General features: G+C 38.6%; 1 protein-coding gene across 4 annotated transcripts in view; it reads left to right on the forward strand.

Moving 5' to 3' along the window:
• Positions 1-20,213, forward strand: part of MACROD2 (mono-ADP ribosylhydrolase 2) — a 1,364,702-nt gene that overhangs the window by 976,043 nt on the left and 368,446 nt on the right. For all 4 annotated transcript variants that reach the window (XM_050952172.1, XM_050952173.1, XM_050952171.1 and 1 more), the window contains one exon: positions 16,558-16,631. In XM_050952172.1, the coding sequence (XP_050808129.1) occupies positions 16,558-16,631 (74 nt within the window). The remainder of the gene's footprint in view (positions 1-16,557; positions 16,632-20,213) is intronic.

Raw genomic sequence — 20,213 nt, forward strand, 5'->3', positions numbered from 1 at the left:
TACCCACTTCATTGGATGCATGTATTCACCCACGAAAGCTTATGCTCCAATACGTATGTTAGTCTATAACAAGGGTAGGCAACCTATGACATGGGTGCTGAAGGCATCACACAAGCTGATTTTCAGTTGCACTCACACTGCCCAGGTCCTGACCACCAGTTCAGTCGGCTCTGCATTTTAATTTAATTTTAAATGAAGTTTCTTAAACATTTTAAAAACCTTATTTGCTTTACATGCAGCAATAGTTTAGTTATATATTATAGACTTATAGAAAGAGACCTTCTAAAAACGTTAAAATGTATTGCTGGCACGCGAAACCTTAAATTAGAGTGAATAAAATAAAACTCGGCACACCGCTTCCGAAAGGTTGCCAACCCCTGGTCTATAAGGTGCTACAGGACGCTTTGCTGCTTTTACAGATCCAGACTAACACGGCTACCCCTTTGATACTTGCCACTTTAAGTGACCATTAAGCTATGTTTTCTACATGCTCACTCCATTACCTAAAATGTCTACATTTCTTTGAAGTGACAGCAAACCCTGTTATTTGCTATATGTACTTAATAGTTTTATTCAAATCTTTTACATCTTTTACATTATTTAGATACAAGAAAGATCCCCAAAGTGTCCCTGGAGACTGATGGGAACTGATAGGAACCAAGTCAGACATTTAAAATTTTAGAGCAAGAGACAGTCAAGAAACTCATGTATGTGCCACCCCTGCTCCTTTGAGCCTACCACTTCTCTATCACTCTTCTTTCCAATAGTTGTCCAATTAATTTTTAAACTGCTTATATAAGTTGCACTAATTGCTGCCCTGGGCAGTTCTTTCCTTGTTTTTATTACTAGCTGTGTAAAGAGTTGCTTCCCAAATTCCTTTTTGGTGGAGCTTTCTACACTTAAGTTCACACTCCCTCATTTTTATGTTTGCACTCCCTCAAATAGCCTTGTAGCAATTATGATTTCTATTCACTTGAGAATTTTGTGTATCTTAGTGAGACCCACTCATAATCTCTTATTTTCCAAGGAACACAAACCTGGTTTCTTTAACCTTTTTTGACTTTGAGATGCTTGATTCTCCCTTTCATTCAGTTGCCCTCCCTCCGATGTGTTCTCCATTTGTCAGATACTTTTAAATAAAGCAACAAGTGGTAAACACAGTAAATTAAACATGTCTTATCTAATCTCTATCAGTAGTAGTATAATTGACTCACGATTTGGATTTAACTGCTCTATTTATACACCCTACAATTTTGTTATTATTTTGATCCTATTTTAAGCACTAAAGCATGATATGTTAATGCCTTGTGTATGCCCCTCTGTTGCATTTGATTACTTTTTTAGTCCCTTGTATACCTACATTGTCTTTTCTGTGCTTTATTTTAAATCTTGTTTAGCTACCGTAGGGTAACATACATATTCCTCGGGCAGTATGATAAAAACATTTATCTATTTTTGTTTCCCATTCAAGCGAACCCTACCACATATCTTCTCAATTCTGGCTCCATAGCCTTCTCTGTCCTGTTTTATGTCTCATTCTACTCTAATGCTGCCTCCATTAAGCCTAGAGATTTTGGCCTAGCCCAAGGGTAGGCAACCTATGGCACATGTGCCGAAGGCAGCACGCAAGCTGATTTTCAGTGGCACTCACACTGCCCGGGTCCTGCCCACCGGTCTGGGGAGCTCTGCAATTTAATTTAATTTTAAATGAAGCTTCTTAAACATTTTAAAAACCTCATTTACTTTATATACAACAACAGTTTAGTTATATATTATCGACTTATAGAAAGAGACCTTCTAAAAACGTTACAATGTATTACTGGCACGCGAAACCTTAAATTAGAGTGAATAAATGAAGACTCGTCACACCTCTTCTGAAAGGTTGCCGACCCCCGGCCTAGCCCCTATAAATAAGGCTCAGATTTTGTCACGGATATTTTTAATAAAAATCACGGACAGGTCATGGGCAATAAACAAAAATTCACAGAAGCCTGTGACCTTTACTGTGTTTTTTACTAAAAATATTCCTGACAAAATGGGGAGGGAGGAGGGTCCAGCACCCACAGCAGCTGAAGGCTCTGGGGTCCCCTTGCCCTCCCCCCCAGCAGCTGGGAGCTCTGGGGTCCCCTCACTGCCTGCCATGGCTGAAACACTGTGGGGTCCACCCACCATGGCTGGGCAAGTGTGGGGGACCCCTGCCATGGCTGGGCTGCCGCAGGAGGACCCCTCGCTGCGGGGTGGGTGGGTGGGATGAGGCGGGGTCTCCGGCAGGCACGTGGAAACCCTGGCTGTGCAGAAAGAGCACTGATTGACTGTTCTGCCCTGAGGTCTGGAATTGCTATCAGCCTGCCTGGTTGCACTGATACAAGCCATTTTGTGTTATACATTGAAAATAATAGCATCGAGTGAGAGGTCCTTTAACTGTGATAAGTTAATGGGACTTGAATTATCTAACACCATTATTGCCTTTCTCTATAATATGTCTTGATTATAGTTCTTGCGTTCCGTATCAATAATGTATAAGCTTTTTATGGTTTCCTCTCATTTGTAAGATTGTAAACACTTTTATACTTTTTAGTCCTTAGTTCACTGCTTAATAATTGTTTGTCTCTCCATCTACTAAGCTTACGAGCTTTCTATGAGCCCTACTTTCTGCTGGCTTCCATACTGTCTCGCCATATGCCTGCCACTTCCCATGTCCTCTACTCAATCCAGGAATTTTATTTTCTAAGATAATTTGTCATATATCTAAAATATTGATGTCTAACTGGAAAATGTGCTTTTCCTGAGATGCAGTGAAGGGCATAATTAGCTAAATGGAGCCACAGGAGATGTGTGACAAAATAGTAGGAAAATCCCTTCACTTCTTCTGCCACTTACTTCAATTTCCTTGTAAATTCAGCTAACAGGTCAGTTTTCACTGAAAGGCTCAGGTTGGAAATCCCTGATTTTTAAGTGCAAGTCATCAACTTGTCTGGTGGGTAGTAATTTAAATTTCAATTGTCCACACTAGCTTTTTATTTGTACTGGAGTGTTCAACAATAGAAATGTCTTAATCTTCCCCTATCTTCACAGCTTGATCAAACTAGCCACAAATGGCTTCTTTTTAGATCCTTTCTTTTTAGATATAACCCATCTTTCTGACTGGGATCTGTGCTTATTTACATTGACACGTTTGCAGAATAACTTGTAAAAGAATGTACGGTAAATGGCCAATTTTTTTTCCCTGAAGGGTGTCCTCTGACAAATTAAATGATTCCACTTAAGAGTCAGGCTTACTGAGGTTGGAAACAACAGAGATTTTGACGTTTTGTAATGATAAATCTTCATAAATAAGTAAGTAAGAGGAGTTTCCGTTATCCATTAAAGCAAATTTCAGCACCATACTTTGACAACTATTTTGGGTACACACTGGATATGCTATTTAAAACAAGTGTTAATAAGACTTAAAGTTCATATCAAGATTAAATTGGATTTGAACTTGTGGGAATGGAAGTGCTATTAACTACTTATTTAATTTCCTTTTTGATTGAAGTATGCAAGATTCAGAAACTGCATAATTGTGAGTGAAATGCAAATGATAGATCTTAGCAGAAAAGAATTTTTTTTTTAAATTGTTGTTTGACAATTAATTTTATGATCTTTTTAAAGCAGGAGCAATGTGATAACCTAGGCCATTATTAGTTTATTTGACTAACACAATAATCTAACCAATATTGGAGATGAGGGATTTGAATCTCGTTTACACTGAGTTCCCTTTATGCTGTGTAAAAGGGTCTTAAAGTGGGTATAAATAATGCAATTTGTGTAAATGAGACTCCACCCTAAAAACAGGAGGAGGAGATGGGAGAATAAATGTATCCTTTTGAAGATTTTTAGAGAAATGATTATATTTTGGTCCATTATACAATCTTGTAAAGATTTGCACATGTGAGTAGTCCTATAGAGAGCAGTACATTTATTCACATGCTTGTTTGGAAGATCAGGATCTTATATTGTGAGTACGTTGTCCATTTCTACATGGTTTAAAGTAGGTTTTCCCAGGATGCTATCCTCTACAACTGTTTCTATTTAAAATTATTTAATCTTTGATGTGGAATGTGACTGATACCCTGTATAGCACAATCAATAAATGTTAAATGCAGCATAGGAGCAAGTGAAGACTCACTGCAGGATGGTTCCATGTACTTTGTTTTGAACTCCCACAATCTGTACAATATAGCTGAGAAAGAAGTTAAGTAGCCAGAGCAAACTGACCAACCACTGATATATACAGTACCAGAAAAGTGAATATAGTTGTAAACCTGGTGGATAAAAAGATCTATCTATCTATCTATCTATCTATCTATCTATCTATCTATCTATCTATCTATCTATCTATCTATCTATCTATCTCCAGATGGATTTAATCTCTTGCCAAGTGAATGATTTCTACAAAAATTATGCTGAAAGAATTATTCCACCTAGGTGAGGAGAACAATTCTCTCTCCTTTAAAATTTGATGCAGAAAATGTTGAGATAATACGCGATATGTCATGCCAGACATACTATACATGCATTCATTTTTAGCATTTTATATAGTAGTGTAGGTTGATGTAATACAGAATGATCTAATATAAAGTGAAAAACAGTGGCCATTTTATGTACTGAATACAGGAAGGGATTTTGTTGTTCTTTCTTCCAAAATGTAGTGGCGTTTTTGAGCTCATATCTATCTGGAAGTATTTCAGCTTTCAACTGTTGTAGATTTTCTGAATAAGTAAGTGCTGGTCTGTGTGACCCTTTACTGTGTTTTTATCAGTACTGTAGGCAAAGTGAAAAATCAGTCTGAATAATGTACACAAACCAAAAATCAATACTACATTTGTTAAAAGAGCAAACTAACTAGATTAAATGTGCCTCTGCTAGTATCTTGCTTTTCACCCAGCCTTCCCAGGGTCAGGGTACTGTAACTTCTTTCCAGTTTTCCAAATAAGGCTTGAGGAGAAAAAGATAAAAGGAAATTTTTGCTTCTGATTTTTCAGAAGGCACTAAGCATGTGTGTATTTTTTAGGTAGCTCCCAATGCCCTCTTAGGAAATCTTTGATTTTCTTTGCAGTCTTGTTAGAAGGGAGATAAAAACTGTGCTTCAGTAGAAATAATGCCACACTTTTTTGTTTCTTCTTGTATGCGTAGAGCCTTTACTGAGTACTCTGTTGCTTTCTGATAATCCTACTAGGTTTCAGGGCTGCACTAGAAAGCAGAATAGCCAAAATGACTGAGTAAAGTGGAAGTGGTTTTAAAGGGCAGTGCTGATATGACAAAGTTAGGGTGTCACTTTTTTTCCTCTCAAGTCTTTAGTGGAATTGAGCAGCTCGTTTTCTTTCTATATTTTTTAGCCATTGTCCATATGTATTATCATTATTCTACCGGATAGCAAAGAGAGAGATCTGCATGGGTGGGATAGTTACCTGGATCTGCAGATGGACAGGAGACAGAGGTCAGATTCTGGCCCCATTGTAGCCAATGGAAGTTTTGTCATTGACTTCACTGGTGCTAAGATTTCACCTGAGGAATCCACTGAGAGTGGAACGTTAGTTTTATTTAACTGTCTGTAGTCTCTCTCTGTTTATTTTTTAGAATATTTCCCCCTGTTGCTATAAAGAAGATAGATAGCTACTCTGGATACTATTTACCAGCAAGTTATACAACTCTAGGCTAGGGAGGCATAGATGTCTTGGAGTCATGAGCACTCTGCCCTTCCTATATTACTATATGGGAGGCTTGTCCTGGCCAGGGCCGGCGCTTCCATTTAGGCGACCTATGCGGTCGCCTAGGGTGCTAGGATTTGGGGGGGCGGCAATTCAGCGGCGGGGGGTCCTTCCGCGCTCTGAGTCGTCGGCAGCAATTCTGCGGCGGGTCCTTCACTCGCTGCGGGACCTGCCGCCGAAGTGCCCCGAAGACCGGGAGCGCGGAAGGACCCCCCTGCTGCAGAATTGCCGCCAACGACCAGGAACGCGGAAGGACCCCCGCCTAGGGTGTCAAAAACCCTGGCGCCGCTCCTGGTCCTGGCTAGATCCCAACAAGAAGGGAGGAGGGTCTTGGGGTTGTACCAGTAGTGAGATGGCTGAGAATCACTACTCTAGACTGTAGTCATTTAGAGTTTGTGTGAATGGATTGGATTTACAGTACTATAGACAGATATTTTTTATCTCTAAATGTATGTCCTTGCAGTGTAGGCTGCACACTTTGAGAAAGCATCATCATTTTATTGTACACTTTTGTTCAGTAAAGAACAGCAAGGAACATGCTTTTAAATCAGTGGCTAGAAATGGCTGTTTAATCTTTTGGAATCTTAACTATACATGAAGCCATGCCCTACTGCTGTTCAATTCAGTGTATGATGGGGATTTCACACTTGACTAGTGGTTTGCACCTTTATTCAGATTATTTTTTGTTATATTATTTCATAAGCTTGGAAGACAATTTGGCTTGTTCAGAAGTTAGAAATATAAAGATTAATCATACATATTATTATTAATAATGAATAATTGTGTGTATGTCTAAATATTTATGTATGGACACACAAACATCGATCTGCCCTCACATGCATGTATCTATATACACACATGATGTTGATGGATATTAATATCTACACCTACTAATATATATGTACGTACTGAAGAATCTCTCTCATGGAAAAGCAGCAAAGAGTCCTGTGGCACCTTATAGACTAACAGGCATATTGGAGCATGAGCTTTCGTGGGTGAATACCCATGTTTTCGGATGCATTTAGTACAGATCCAGACTAACACGGCTACCCCTCTGATAATCTCTCATATGGAGTAATTTACTAAGTATTTGCATTATGTGTGTGTGTTCTAACTGCACATATGCAGCCCTGCATTGTCAGAGCAATGAGAGCTGCAGAAATTCCTTTTCAGTGTTTTGGAGACATTCTCTTTGTTATTCCACTATTGTGCTCTGCTTGATGTTCTAATACTTCCCATGTGCATTTCAGAAATACTCTGAGCAAGAAAAAATCCATTACATAACACATTAAACATCACAGCTCTGAAGCAATTTGATTGTCAGAGTATCTCCAAAGAGAAGACTGTCTGTTACATTTTTAAAAGGAATTTTCGAGCACTGAAGCACCTTTGACATGGCCACTACCCAGAGCTCTCTACAAACATTAAAGAGAAATTAAGCCCAAATCCCATCTACTAATATGAGTGCACTGCTTATACTGTAGAAAAATAATATCATTGCAGAGAAAGATGTGATTCTCCAGAAAACCTGCATTGTAATACAATGTCTCTTGCATGAAAGTATGTCCTGCAACTCATGGAAAAACTGCATCTCTCAGCAGTTGCCAGTGTAAATATGTCCTTTCAGTAAAATTCCACAATTTGTAACAGCTATAGTATGGAGTACATCAAACTGCATGAGCATAGAATTCATTTTGCATCGTTTCCTCAATGGAAATTTATAGCATGTTTGTACTAGTCTCTCTATTAGAGCTGAGTGAATAAATGATTTTTTGGGTTTGTTGGCGGAACTGAAAAAAAAATAGTTTCAGATGAAATGTTTTTTTTCTTTCAGATTTTTTGTTTAGTTTAGGTGTTAGGTGTTTTTATTCCCTTGTTTGTTTTTCTTTAAATGAATCTAGCTAAATTCCTACACAAACCATAATTTTGAAACAAAGTTGAAATGTTTTCATTTGAACAGAATGTTTAGACATTTTCTGTTTCTTTTTTCTGAAACTTTTTGCCAAATTCAACTTGAATTCACAAATAGTCTGGTCTTTCTAAAACTACATTTTTTAGCTAATAAATGACTCATCAGACAAAATTTGCTTAGCTCTACACTCTATTGCCCTGCTCATAGTGCTCCCATAACGATAGTATCTGGTATCTGTGCTCACTTGTGCTGTTAATGTGATTGGCATGTCATTTAATTTCCTTAGAACATCAATATATCACTTAGAATCAATTTGGACAAAATGTAATGTGTGTTTAATAGGTACAATTGGTGACGTGTTCTTTTGTCTTGAACCTTTTTTAGGTATAGATTGGCCTGAGACACTGATCTCTAGTTGACCTTTTGGCTTGACATTGTGGGCACTGCTCTGCCTATTTCTCTGACAGGCTTTTCTTGAGCCAGCCGTGTTGTAAGGAAAGTCAGTGCGTCTCAGCCCACAAATTATCTTGCTTTTGCTAGCTGGATAAGGAGAGTGATGCCTTCTGGTACCTGTCTGACTTGATGCCTTCTGGTACCTGTTTCTTTGGTGTGGCTGAACTTGTGGTGAGCCATTTGTCCAGACTATGGCTCTTTATGAGGGGAAGGCACTTAATTTTTTTAAATCCACTGCCCACTCTGGGAGCATTTTGGGTTAGGATTGGTCCAGTCTGCTTCCTCACTGGATTTCCTAGGTTCATATTTATTGTATTAATTATCCTCTACTAACTGCCCGCTTACCATCTGTGAGTTGTGTTTGAATGTATTTGCAATCACTCTTTCAAAAGTTTATGTAGTTTTCAACTGCTGCTGGTGAGGTCATGCATTTTCTAATGAGGAGAGATTTAAAAAGCACATTCCCCTGCTTGACAGGAATAGCAAGCCATGATCGTTTCTTAAGAAATTTTCACGTATGTGTTATGTGAGATTTCTCATATTTCTTTTGACTGTGGTGGCGTTTGACATAAATGGTACTTAATTGTCACCTTGGTACATCCCACAACCTACACTAATATATCTGCAGCCTTGCTACCTAGATGTCAGGAAAGTAACTGTTTTACTAATATTGCATTCAACTATATTAGTGAGAGAACTTGTTTTTAGGGGAAAAATCAGTTGTGAGGTATGTTGTGACTGTGAGAGTTAAAGAAAATAGTTCATTTGGCAGAAAACCCATGCATCCTATCCCTCTTCTCCGCTCTGATTGATCCAAACTTTCTTTTCAAGGTGAGAATATAAATCAATACCAAGAAAAGTGGCCATGCAAGCAGCATGTGTGTCAACGAGTCATCTCATGCCTCTGGCTAAAAGGCTAAGCTAGTTGGTAAAACACTAGCATCTTTGCTTCCAGAAAGGTCAGATTTACCATTGTAATGAGTTACCCCAGCATTAGGTGATTTCAGTTTTCACAACTGAAGGACAACTGCAGGTATTGCAAGCCATGCCTGAGGTAAGGTTATCATATATTGCTCTTTTGTCTCTGTACATCATCATGTGTGATGATAGACTTGTACTATTATGATTACAATGCCCGCAATAGCTAAGCTTAATCCACATGACCGTAATGAAGCTCAGTTGTTCACTTTCTGTTGTGTATTCAGAACACATTTTCATCCCACGTGCATCAGTGTGTGGTTTCAGAACATTTTGGGAGTGAATGTTGAACCCCTCTTTAAGATGAACCTAGAAAATAGTCTTTATTGCCCCACCAGCACCACTGTTTTTGCTCATTGCTACGCTTCAGGACTGGCAAAACTAACCAGCAAAAAATAATGCCTTCAGAAATAGTTTGTGTGTAATTCCAAAGTACATAAAAATGATTTATTGAGTTACGGTTATTAGATTTTACTTTCAACATTATTGATTAGAGCTGAAAAGTTTTTAAAACAAATATAAGATATTTTATTTATCTTGTCATGTTGATAAAACAGCTGGAATCAGGTGTGATTTGTGAATATAGTACAAATCTACTAACTAGCACATCTTGGTGCATGCAGAAACATGCTATCTTAGTTACTTTTCTGGTTATCGGAGACTTATAAGAATACTTTGTCCAGACTTGTATTCACTTCTGTTTCATAAATTGTTTGAAACAAAGCATTAAAACACGTAAATTACTATATTAAGGACAAAGAGCTACCTTTTTTTAGAAGCCACAAGAGAGTAAGAAGCTGTCTGAAATGAATCAGTAACTGTACAGCAGATGGATTATGTTCGCAAGCTCCATTTCAGACTTGTTTCCTACTATGGGTAGGTTTGCAGACAACACTAGGAGTCTCCATTAAACTGACTAAGTTTGCCACTTATCCACTGTTTAAAGTCACTGAAGTGAATCTCTTCCCTGGCATTTGTTTCAGTTAATACTTTATGCTAGTAGAAATTGCCTGTTTCTATCATCTTGAAGTACATCATGTGAAATGTGGACTATTTAGTATTTGCGTTAATAGGCTAGTTTGGTTGCATGTTAACTGACAGTAACATTTTTCACCCTTAGTACTTAACTTTACTCTGGGTCAGTCCTAAGTAATAAAACCCTTAGTGTCTCTATACAATCTTGAAGTCACTAAAATAGAACTCCACTAATATTCTCCCACAAAATCCTCATTATACTGTTACTCACTGGTCATTTTCCACATACTGCACAGGCAAATTAGGCATGAAATACTATTTAACAATAGCATGGATGTTCCTTTGGTAAATTCCCACAGCACAAGAAGCTGAGTATTTACCCCAGAGTGTCTGACTACCAGGAATGTCATCAGGTTCTCCATAAATTAATGAAGGAGGGGAGTTTTGTGTTCTTTCTTTTCCTCAGAGTAAATTATGCTAATCATTTTCCAGGAAATAAGGGAAGATGGAATGGAGACCCCAACATATATCCTCAATGACTATCCCTTTCACCTCACTTCTACTCACTCTCCTCCTTCCCTAAAAAGATCTGCTTCTCTTTTATATAATCTCTTTCAAATGATTCAAAGTTATTCTTTTATCATCTCTCCTCTGAAGAATTTTGACAATAGGAGTTGGAACAGCTTGCATAGCACAGAATTTGTTTCAGAAACCATTTCTCTGGCCACTGTTGTAATTCCCAGGAAGAAAGAAGATAAAATGTCCCGAAACAGATGCTAGAGCATGTATGTTTGAAGATCTTTGAAGCTTTCATAGGCGGTCACCAAGTGTAATAGATATATACAAAGGTGCATAAAGGATGCAGTTCATTCATAATGAGAGCTGGTTGGGAATTTTGTCGATAAAACTTTTTTCCATCAGAAAAGATGATTTATCAAAACTGAAACTTTTCACAGAAATGTTTTAATTTCAATGAAACTTCAGTCATGAAGGCTTCTCAGGTGCAGGATGGAATTGAAAGCAAGTGCCCAGAAAAGTCAATAGCCCAGTGGTTAGAACGCTCATTTGGGCTGTTGGGAGACCCAGGTTCAAGTCCCTGTTCCAAAGGGAAGGGCAAGGAAGGTCCTTGAATCTGGATCTCCAACAGCCCAGGCAAATGTTCTGCTACTGGACTATGGGTGTGTTCTGCTGTGACATAGGAGTAGTTTGACTTCTATATTTGGGGGAGAGCTCCAGTCAGGTCAACAGGGATACACACTGGGGAGGAGACAAATTCCATGCTTACCTTGCAAATTAGACGTATGGCTGTGGGTCTCCTTCTCCTCCTTTTGATTGAAAAGTCTCATTTTTGTTCCACGTAGGAATGAAAACAAATGGTGAAACCTCAATTTTTTTCTTTTCCACCCAGCCCTAGACATAAAAGATTTTTTTTTAAACTAGGGAGCATGTAAAGGCAAAACTGATGAAAGATCCTTTTGATTTCTCTTTTTATTTAAATTAGCTATCTAAAGTGTATTTTTTAAAAATGTACCTTTTTGATAACACACTTTTGGAAATCAAGAGAATGAACATATCAGCATATATACCAATATTTGCTAAAGACAAAACCAACTAACCAGTCTTGAATAGTATGAAAAGAAAACAGTGGCTGTGAGGACTGAGCAGGTATCTATAGCAGCTTCTGCGTTTTTGATTAATGTTAATATTCTGGGATAATAGAAGAAGAAACTTACAGGGAAGTGTGAATAGGCTTAAGCCTGGTCTACATTTAAAACTTGGGTTGACATAGCTACGGCGCCATACTCCTGAGTGCTGCTATGCCGACATAATCTAATCCCCAGTGTAGATATAACTAGGTTGATAGAAGAATGCTTCCATCGACCTAGCTACCGTCATTTGGGGAGGTGGCGTTCCTACAGTGATGGAAAAACGCCTTCTCTTGCTGTAATCAGCATCCGCACCGCACCACAGGAGCTTTGCCACTGTAGCATCCATGGCATAGTTATGGCTGAAGTCCTTTCCCACTCGGGAACAACAAAACAAACACATTGGATTAGTGCCCACACTCACCCCACTTTCTGGAATTCTTTTACTGGCAGTGTGAAATAACAATACCATAACAAAGCTCAGCCTAGCCTAGAGTTCTTTCTTTTGAATTCCATAGGAAGTCTGTCTCAGACCCTTGTTCCTTCTGCCATCTTAAATCCAATGTAGGTTTAATAAGCCACACCTATCTCAGTGAGTCAGCAGAAATCCATCAGCATTTTTATACAGCATGCCAGCCCTGTTAACATAGTGGGTGCAACATAAACCCCTGCCAGCTGTGATAGGAATATTGCTATATTAAAAGGAAAAGATTTTAAAATGACTACTGCTAACAGAATGTGAGTGGTAATTCGCAGTCCCAGCAGAATGGTGAGGGTCAGATCAAAATTTCCATTTCAACTAAAATGACTCTTAGTGTTTTTACGTTGATGCACAGTATTATTTCCAAGATGCTGCCATCTTAGCCACTGGAGAATCTGGAAAACCCTATTTCATATTAGGGGCTGTGGGGATAAATAAACTTTTTCTTTTAAATTAAATTTAAACTTCACAAGAGAAATACTACCCCTCCCCCAAGTAATTCAAATAACGTGCTGCGTGGATACAGAGGTTGCTTGCACCTTATGACTAATGCTCCCTTGGCTTGTTGTGCCCTCATCCTTTTCAGTATTCTGGAGGAACATTCACCGCAGTAAAGAGGGCCAGAGTCGATCTTATTACTTTACCTGTTTTATCTTTTGTGAAATTGAGCCGTTAGTCAGAATTGGCTAAGCTGCGGCTCCAGCAATTGGTTAACCATGACGCTCCTCAAACTCATTTCTTTCAAGTAATTTGATTCCCACGTGTTCACTGAGATTGCTTTTTGTGCAGAAAGGAGACAGTATATGTGCGGGAGGGAGGGTGGGAGTGAGCAGACAAGGACTGTTATGGCTGAGAAATGCAGATTTAAGATAAAAACAAAACAAAAACATTTTTTAAAAGATCACATTGCATTTTGTCTCCCTTCACCTAAGTCTACAAAGCTAAATGTTTTCATGTTTACTGGATTCAGGCACATGTAGGGCCTTTTGTGCCGAGAGAGTACAAAATAGCAAGCGAAATTCCATCCTTCTGTCATTGTGTATTAGTTATGCATAAAGCCCATGTGAGTGTCTTTTTCGGTAATATCGCCAGAAAAAAATGTGTAAAGTAATTAGGTTTATTTTTTTTTCTGTGTGTGTGTAACTGTTGTCAGAAAAGGCTCCTATAGATTTTAAGATAGTTTTTGAAATCATAAGTAGAGTTCAGTGTTTTTATTTTGTTCCCCAAGCTGTTTCTTTCACATCCTGGCTATTTAGTGGTAAATGAGCAACAATATTGTAGATCAACTTCTTTTTAAGGTTATTTAGTATGGAAGCATTTTTCTAAATAATGTACAACTTACTCAGAGATTTATAATTCCATAAAATTGAGAATATTTTATTGCAGCTTTGGGCAAGAACCCTGCAGTGGGGAGGAAAATCAAGTCTTAAAGGCAAATCTTGCTAGAAGTAGACTTGTTCTGTAACTAAACATTCCATGTATAAACAATGGTAAGATTTAGATGTCTGAAATATGCTTGGCATTACTACCCAACCATTGTATGGCCATGCAGACGTGTCAATTACAAGGCAGGGAAATGCTGGCCTGTTTTGATAGGAAGAGTTTTATTAATTTGCATGTAACATGTCTGTTTTAAATGTCTGTTACCCAACTGAAATGAAATTCATTCAAAGAGTCGGTTTCTTCCCTGGGGTGCATTCGCACACATTTGTTTGAATTCAATGTTACCAGTGTACAACTAGAGCAGAATTTGACCATCTGATACTGTTAAGAAGAGCCCACTTTGGGTTCTGTTAATTTAAAAAAGAACTGATCATTGGTTTGTGGTATGAGGAATTTGCTTTGATAACTTAGTGTCGTAGACTCCTAGAAATGTAGGTCTCGAAGGGACCTCGAGAAGTCAAGTCCAGCCCACTGCACTGAGGGAGGACCAAGTAAACTGAACAGCATCCTTGGTAAAAGTTTCAAGGATGTGCAACCCTAGGGGATCATACCAGCAAATTGCAGAGAACCTCCATTGATCAACTCCCAATGATTTCAATAAGGGTAGAAGGTCTTTCACACCTCTCTTTTTTGGGGCCCTAAAACGAAAGGTTTATTCTTTAATAAGAAACATGCACAATATTTGCATATATTGAATGTTAATACTAATCAAATGCGATTAATGTCTGTGTTTTAACCTACTAAATGAATAGAGAGTAGACATCTCATTTGTCAGTTCAAAACTGTGCACTTGAGGAGGGTAAAATCCTTCTTTTGGGGGAAAAAATGTTATGGAGACATGATTCAAAGCGAATGGACACTTTGTTTGAAGCATGTAAATACTTTTGTCTGTTTGGCTAACATTAAGGCACACAAACGTAACAATTAAAATAATTCCAAAGAGGTAAGTTTCCTTAAATGCCATGGTCACTGCTCTGGCAATTTAAAAAGATCCTAAAGTGAGTCTAAATGTGCCCTTATTACAAATGAGAATTAGGCCCATCAAGCTGCAAGACAATGGACAATCAAGGCCAATGAGGGGTTTTCTTTTTTCACTTTCAGGAAGTGGGGAACTGTTTCCACTTATGTGGTATGTGAATGAAGTGAAAATACTATACGTGTACACTGATGTATACCAGTTTCTTTCTTGCACTTTTGCCCTTCTCAGTTGCATTCGACCCACAATTTTATCTCTGCCCGGAATATTTTAATAATCCAACCCACTGAACAGTGTTCACACACTTTTATTTTTTTTAAAGTACCTATCACAAAAATAGCCTGTCCCTTCAAATTTGGAATTTCCTAGGAAAAGTAATGAAAACATCTTTTGGTCTTATACTGTAAACGGGTTGGGACTCGCCACCCATGGCGCCTCCTGCTGGTGATTTCGGGAATTAGCTCGATTCCAGTGGAGCGCCCCTTCCTGGTGGTGTCCTGTCCTTTGTTTTGCCCTCAGCTCTTCGCTGCTGTCGCTGGACCCGCGTTGCTCCCTGCTCGGCGGCTTCCTCTTCGAGGCCACTGGCCTCCGGCAGTGTCCCTTAGTCCATCTGGACCCCCTTCTGGGGGTCGATGATCAGCAGTCCGACATTCCAGCCACCATATGCAACTACACACCCCAAAGTCTAATCCCTCTTCTCAGGGATTGGGTGTAGTCTATAATGGTCGCTCCCTAAGGCCAATGGCTGGGTGTACTGCAAGGAGGAAGGGGGGGAGACCCAGGCCTGCCCTCTACTCTGGGTTCCGGCCCAGGGACCCTCTGGCGTCAGCCTCGCTGTCCTCTTTCTTTCTCCTCCTCTGTCTGTTCCCCTGGGCTGCTTCCCCTACGGCCCCTTGCACCTGCTAGGCCCTTCCCTTCAGGGCCTGCAGCCTGGCGGCTATGGGCTAGAGCCTTCTAGCCTCCCTGAGCCTGCCCAGCACTGCGCTGTCCGCGGTGCTAGTCTCCCCCTTGGAGACTGACCTTCCCCTGTCGAAGGCCTGGGACAGACTGCCCGCTCCTGCTCTGGGCAGCCTTTATATATGAGTGAGCCTGGCCCTGATTGGCTCCCCATAAGCCTTTTTCTGATTGGCTCCTGGGCTGCACAGGCTCCCTGGCCTGCCACAGCCCATCCTCCCAGGGAGTGGGGCAGTCCGCCCCACTACATATACCTATAAACCATGAAGGCAATGAGCTCTATACTGTTGGAAAATTCTTTTCACTATCTTTGGTATATCTGGAAATATCTGAGCTTATATTCAAAATGTTATGCTTAGTAAACTCTTACATTTACAACATTATCTTACATAGTAGATTAGTAGAGGTCTCTAAAATGTGTTACATTTGTTTTCCTCTTTATGAGGCTCTCAGAGTTGGACTTGTGGTTTTACAGGCACTTAGATTTAAAAAAATGTAGATTTTTTAAAACTCAAGATATTTCTAAAAGTCTTTTTCTGTATGTTATGAATCATACACATAATACATGTTTGTATGATAGAAAGGTTTTATTTTCAATTCTGTGGTATGACCTGTACTCCACGACTCTTGAATAATAGAGTTTTACCAAATAGAGTTGATCAAAATGTGGGGAAAAAACTTGCCATGTTTTTTTTTTTAATTTAACACTTCAAAATTTTTTTAAAATGACTGGATATATGCCTGGAAGAAAAATGGGATGATATTTTCATTAAAAAAAATGCAAATCATCCTTCTTTAAACTTAATCTGTTGTTAAAAAACTTCATCCAAAAACGCAAATTTGGAAAACTTTTACCAACTCTAATCCCCAGCTCCTCCTGATAAAAAACATTGTAGCACATGACGTTATCAGATCTTTTATATTTTCCATATGTATTTATACACACACAACTTATCTATTTCTTCTTTTTATTTCCACTCTTTGTTCAGGTTTTCCAAATGAGCCTGCTGCCGTTATTGCCCTTACCACTATTAAGGAATGGTTGAACAAGAATCACAATGAGGTATGAAATAAAAAAAACTTTCCTGATCCGATTTCAGGATTACTTAGTTTGAGTCCAAAATTGTGAAAGACCATAGCAATAAGTATGCAACTGATCCTTTGAAATTAAGACTATGTAAAATACAACAAAGCCGGTGCAAAACATCATTGGTAGTTTGGACCGTGTATAGCCAGGAGTGTTATCATATTTAATAAGCTATATGGAGGCTAAAGGGAAATATATTCTATTTGAAACAATACATTTCCTGTTCATTGTGACATTGCTAGGCAAAGTAAAAACGCATCCTCTGCGTAACGTTGTTCCTGAGAGACAAAGTTTTCATATAATAACGAAGAGAATCCTGTATTGGGAATGTATATAATGAGCTTCAGTGGAACAGCTACCAGGGACAGTAGCTTTTTAGGAGCTGGTTTACACCAAAGAGCTTTATGATGAAAATAATCTCTAAATTCATTAATTTTTAGGTTCCTTTCACTTTATTACAGTATTACTTTTCTTTGGAAACGGTCTACTTACTTAAAATTTCATACTTATGTCAAACATTAACAGACCTGAACTACTTCCACAACTATACTGTCATGACGGTTATTTTTTTTATGAAACAAAATGCTTTCAACAGAGTGGTCTCCGTACATCTTGCTCTGTTTCTCTTTTCTTCCTTTTTTTTCTTCTTAACTCTGATGGAATATGTTAAGTGGCACTGAATTGGAGAATTGAACAGAAAAAAGTGACTGAATGAATAAAATAGTCATGATGTCTTAAATTTAAGATATGCCTGTTTCTGTATTTTGACAGCCAGCAGATTTCAAAGTGTCTAGCGTTGTTTAATACTTTTCTCACAAAATGTTTAATTTTGCATAGCTCAGGTTAGAATCGTTTCCTAAATAATCATCTACATGATATTTCAGATTGGAAATATACCTTTGGGGGTTCTGTTTACCAAGATTGTCCAGAGATATTTAGTGATATACTGAGTATGGTATTTTCAGCAACTTTTGAGTTGAATGCAAAAATTGTATGCTGAGGTGTTTTAAAATGGATGACCAAAGTTACACTCTGAAGTCCATATTTAAGTCCCTAAAAAACTGGCCTGACTCTCCAGAGTTCCACGGATCGTAAAAACTCCAGTGGTGAAGTCAATTTTTTTAGGTGTCTAAACTTTGCTTTAGGAGTCTAACTTTATGCTTGTATTTTTGAAAGTCTGGGCTGTTTGTATTTGGTTTTTTAAATCCTAAAACAGACGTAATAGTAGAAACTGGAAATATCTATCCAGCCCTGTGCATTTTCAGTGTTTTGCCTGATCCTATTTCAATTTCATGCTTTTTCACCAGACATCTAAAACAAACAAACAACCTTTCCTTTTCCAGAACTAAAGCTGTGTGTCTCACAACTCGTGTGTACTATTTGCTTCAATTCCCTTCCTAATCATTTTTATTTTAATGGTGCTTCAGGGAGCCTGACTTCTTTTGGCAAAGTAGACTGCAAATTAGAGTTAAACAGATGGGCAAGAGTTCTTTAGACAAAAGCTATTTTCTCATCTTGCTCTATGGCTTGGGCTATTTGTTTTTAAGACACAAAGAATGTCTATTTCCCTGGACGTTATCTGTACCCTCCCTTATGTCTGTCCCTTGCCTGACCTATATTTGAACCTTTCCTATGTCCTGTTGGCGCCTTCTCTGGTTCTTCCTACTCCTTTCTGGCTTAGTGTGCTGCCCCACCGCTTTTCTAGCTCCTTCAATTAACTTGATATAATGTCCTCCCCAGGCTCTTAGAAATCCCTGTCTCTTCCTTGAATGGAGGCCTTGTTATAAGAGTTCAGAAGAGCTGTAGCAGTCATGGATTGCATTGGGAGTGCTTATCTTCTCTGTGTGTTTTACGTGAGTTGTAAACACTTTAGGGAAAGGAATGTGACTCAATCTGTTTGTAAAGTGGCATGTAGTTTGCAGACTGCATATATTGGTGTAAATAATCATTAACATTGGGACTAGCACTTGCTACCTCCTTTTCTTGCCTTCTCTAAACCAGTTCCTTCTAATTCTGAGCCTTCCCGCCTGCAGATCCCTCACTCCTTTACTTGCTCGCTATAATCATTCCTTTCTTTTGAAAACTTTTCAGAGACAGGACTCTAGCTTCCTATATTTTTGTGTACCACCTAATGGAATGGAACCCTGATTGGGGCCATGGTGTGCCGCCACAGTACAAATGTTTTTAAAAAATCATGTGTTTACATCATCCCTACTTCTAAAGATGGACTGGAGGTCCAGCTGTGTCACTGTGTCTGTCTTGGGTCCCAGTATAGCCCCTCCCCATTATATTGTTGTGCTCCCTGGTGCTTAGGAGCACATCAAATCTAAGTCCTCAGTGTGATGTATTTTAAAGCATGATGCATGCTGGACTATTGTATATCAATGAATGCAACAATTCAGAAGTAATCTCTTGGGCCATTTGTTAATTTTTGGAGAAAAGGAGGGGTGCTTGATTTGGCAGAAGATCTGATTTGTGTGTGAAATCACGTACCAGTAGCAGAAACCCCACTGGGGGCCATTAGTTGGTAATCACTGAAAAGGTCTATCGAGTGTTCCAGAAAATTTTTTTTCTTATAAATTGTATGGTTTTCCATAATCTATTCTGACGTGCATTTTAAAATACTAATCGTTAACACGTTTACCAAGGTGAACATAAATAGATTAGGAGTACTTGTGGCACCTTAGAGACTAACAAATTTATTTCAGCATGAGCTTTCGTGAGCTACAGCTCACTTTTTCAGATTCATAGAATGGAACACACAGACAGGAGATATTTATACATGTTCTCTGCATGTATAAATATCTCCTGTCTGTGTGTTCCATTCTATGCATCCGAAGAAGTGAGCTGTAGCTCACGAAAGCTCATGCTGAAATAAATTTGTTAGTCTCTAAGGTGCCACAAGTACTCCTGTTCTTTTTGCGGATACAGACTAACACGGCTCCTACTCTGAAACCTGTCATAAATAGATTAGCAATAAAATACAAATATTTCTTACTATCTTCAAAAACATACTTGATTTCTGTAACAAGGGCAATCTTTAAAAATCATTCTTTGCATAAAAGTGAGAAGAAAACCTTTTGACATTTGGAACTAGTTTGTAGACTCATAAATTCCAAGGCCAAAAGGGGCCATTGTGATCATCTAGTCTGGCATCCTGTGCAGTGCAGGCCATAGAATTTCCCCAAAATAATTCCCTACATAATATCTGTTAGAAGAGCATCCAATATTGATTTAAAAAATGCCATTGAAAGAGAATTCACAGTGCCCCTTGGTAAGATGTTTCAATGATTAATTACTCTTAATGTTAAAAAATTATGCCTTGTTTCCTGTCTGAATTTGTCAGCTTCCACCCAGGGAAATATTATGTCTTTCTCTGATAGATTGAAGAGCCCATTATTAAATATTTGTTCCTCATGTCAGTTCTTTCAGACTATAATTGTTTGCTTTTAATCCATTTAATGTGTGCCGTATTAATTTTATATCATTCTAATTTTTTAATCAAAATGTTGTGCGGTACCAAGTAAAATGCTTTGGAGAAGTCTAAGTACATTACAT

This window comes from Gopherus flavomarginatus, chromosome 4, assembly GCF_025201925.1.
Source record: "Gopherus flavomarginatus isolate rGopFla2 chromosome 4, rGopFla2.mat.asm, whole genome shotgun sequence".
Lineage (NCBI taxonomy): Eukaryota > Metazoa > Chordata > Testudines > Testudinidae > Gopherus > Gopherus flavomarginatus.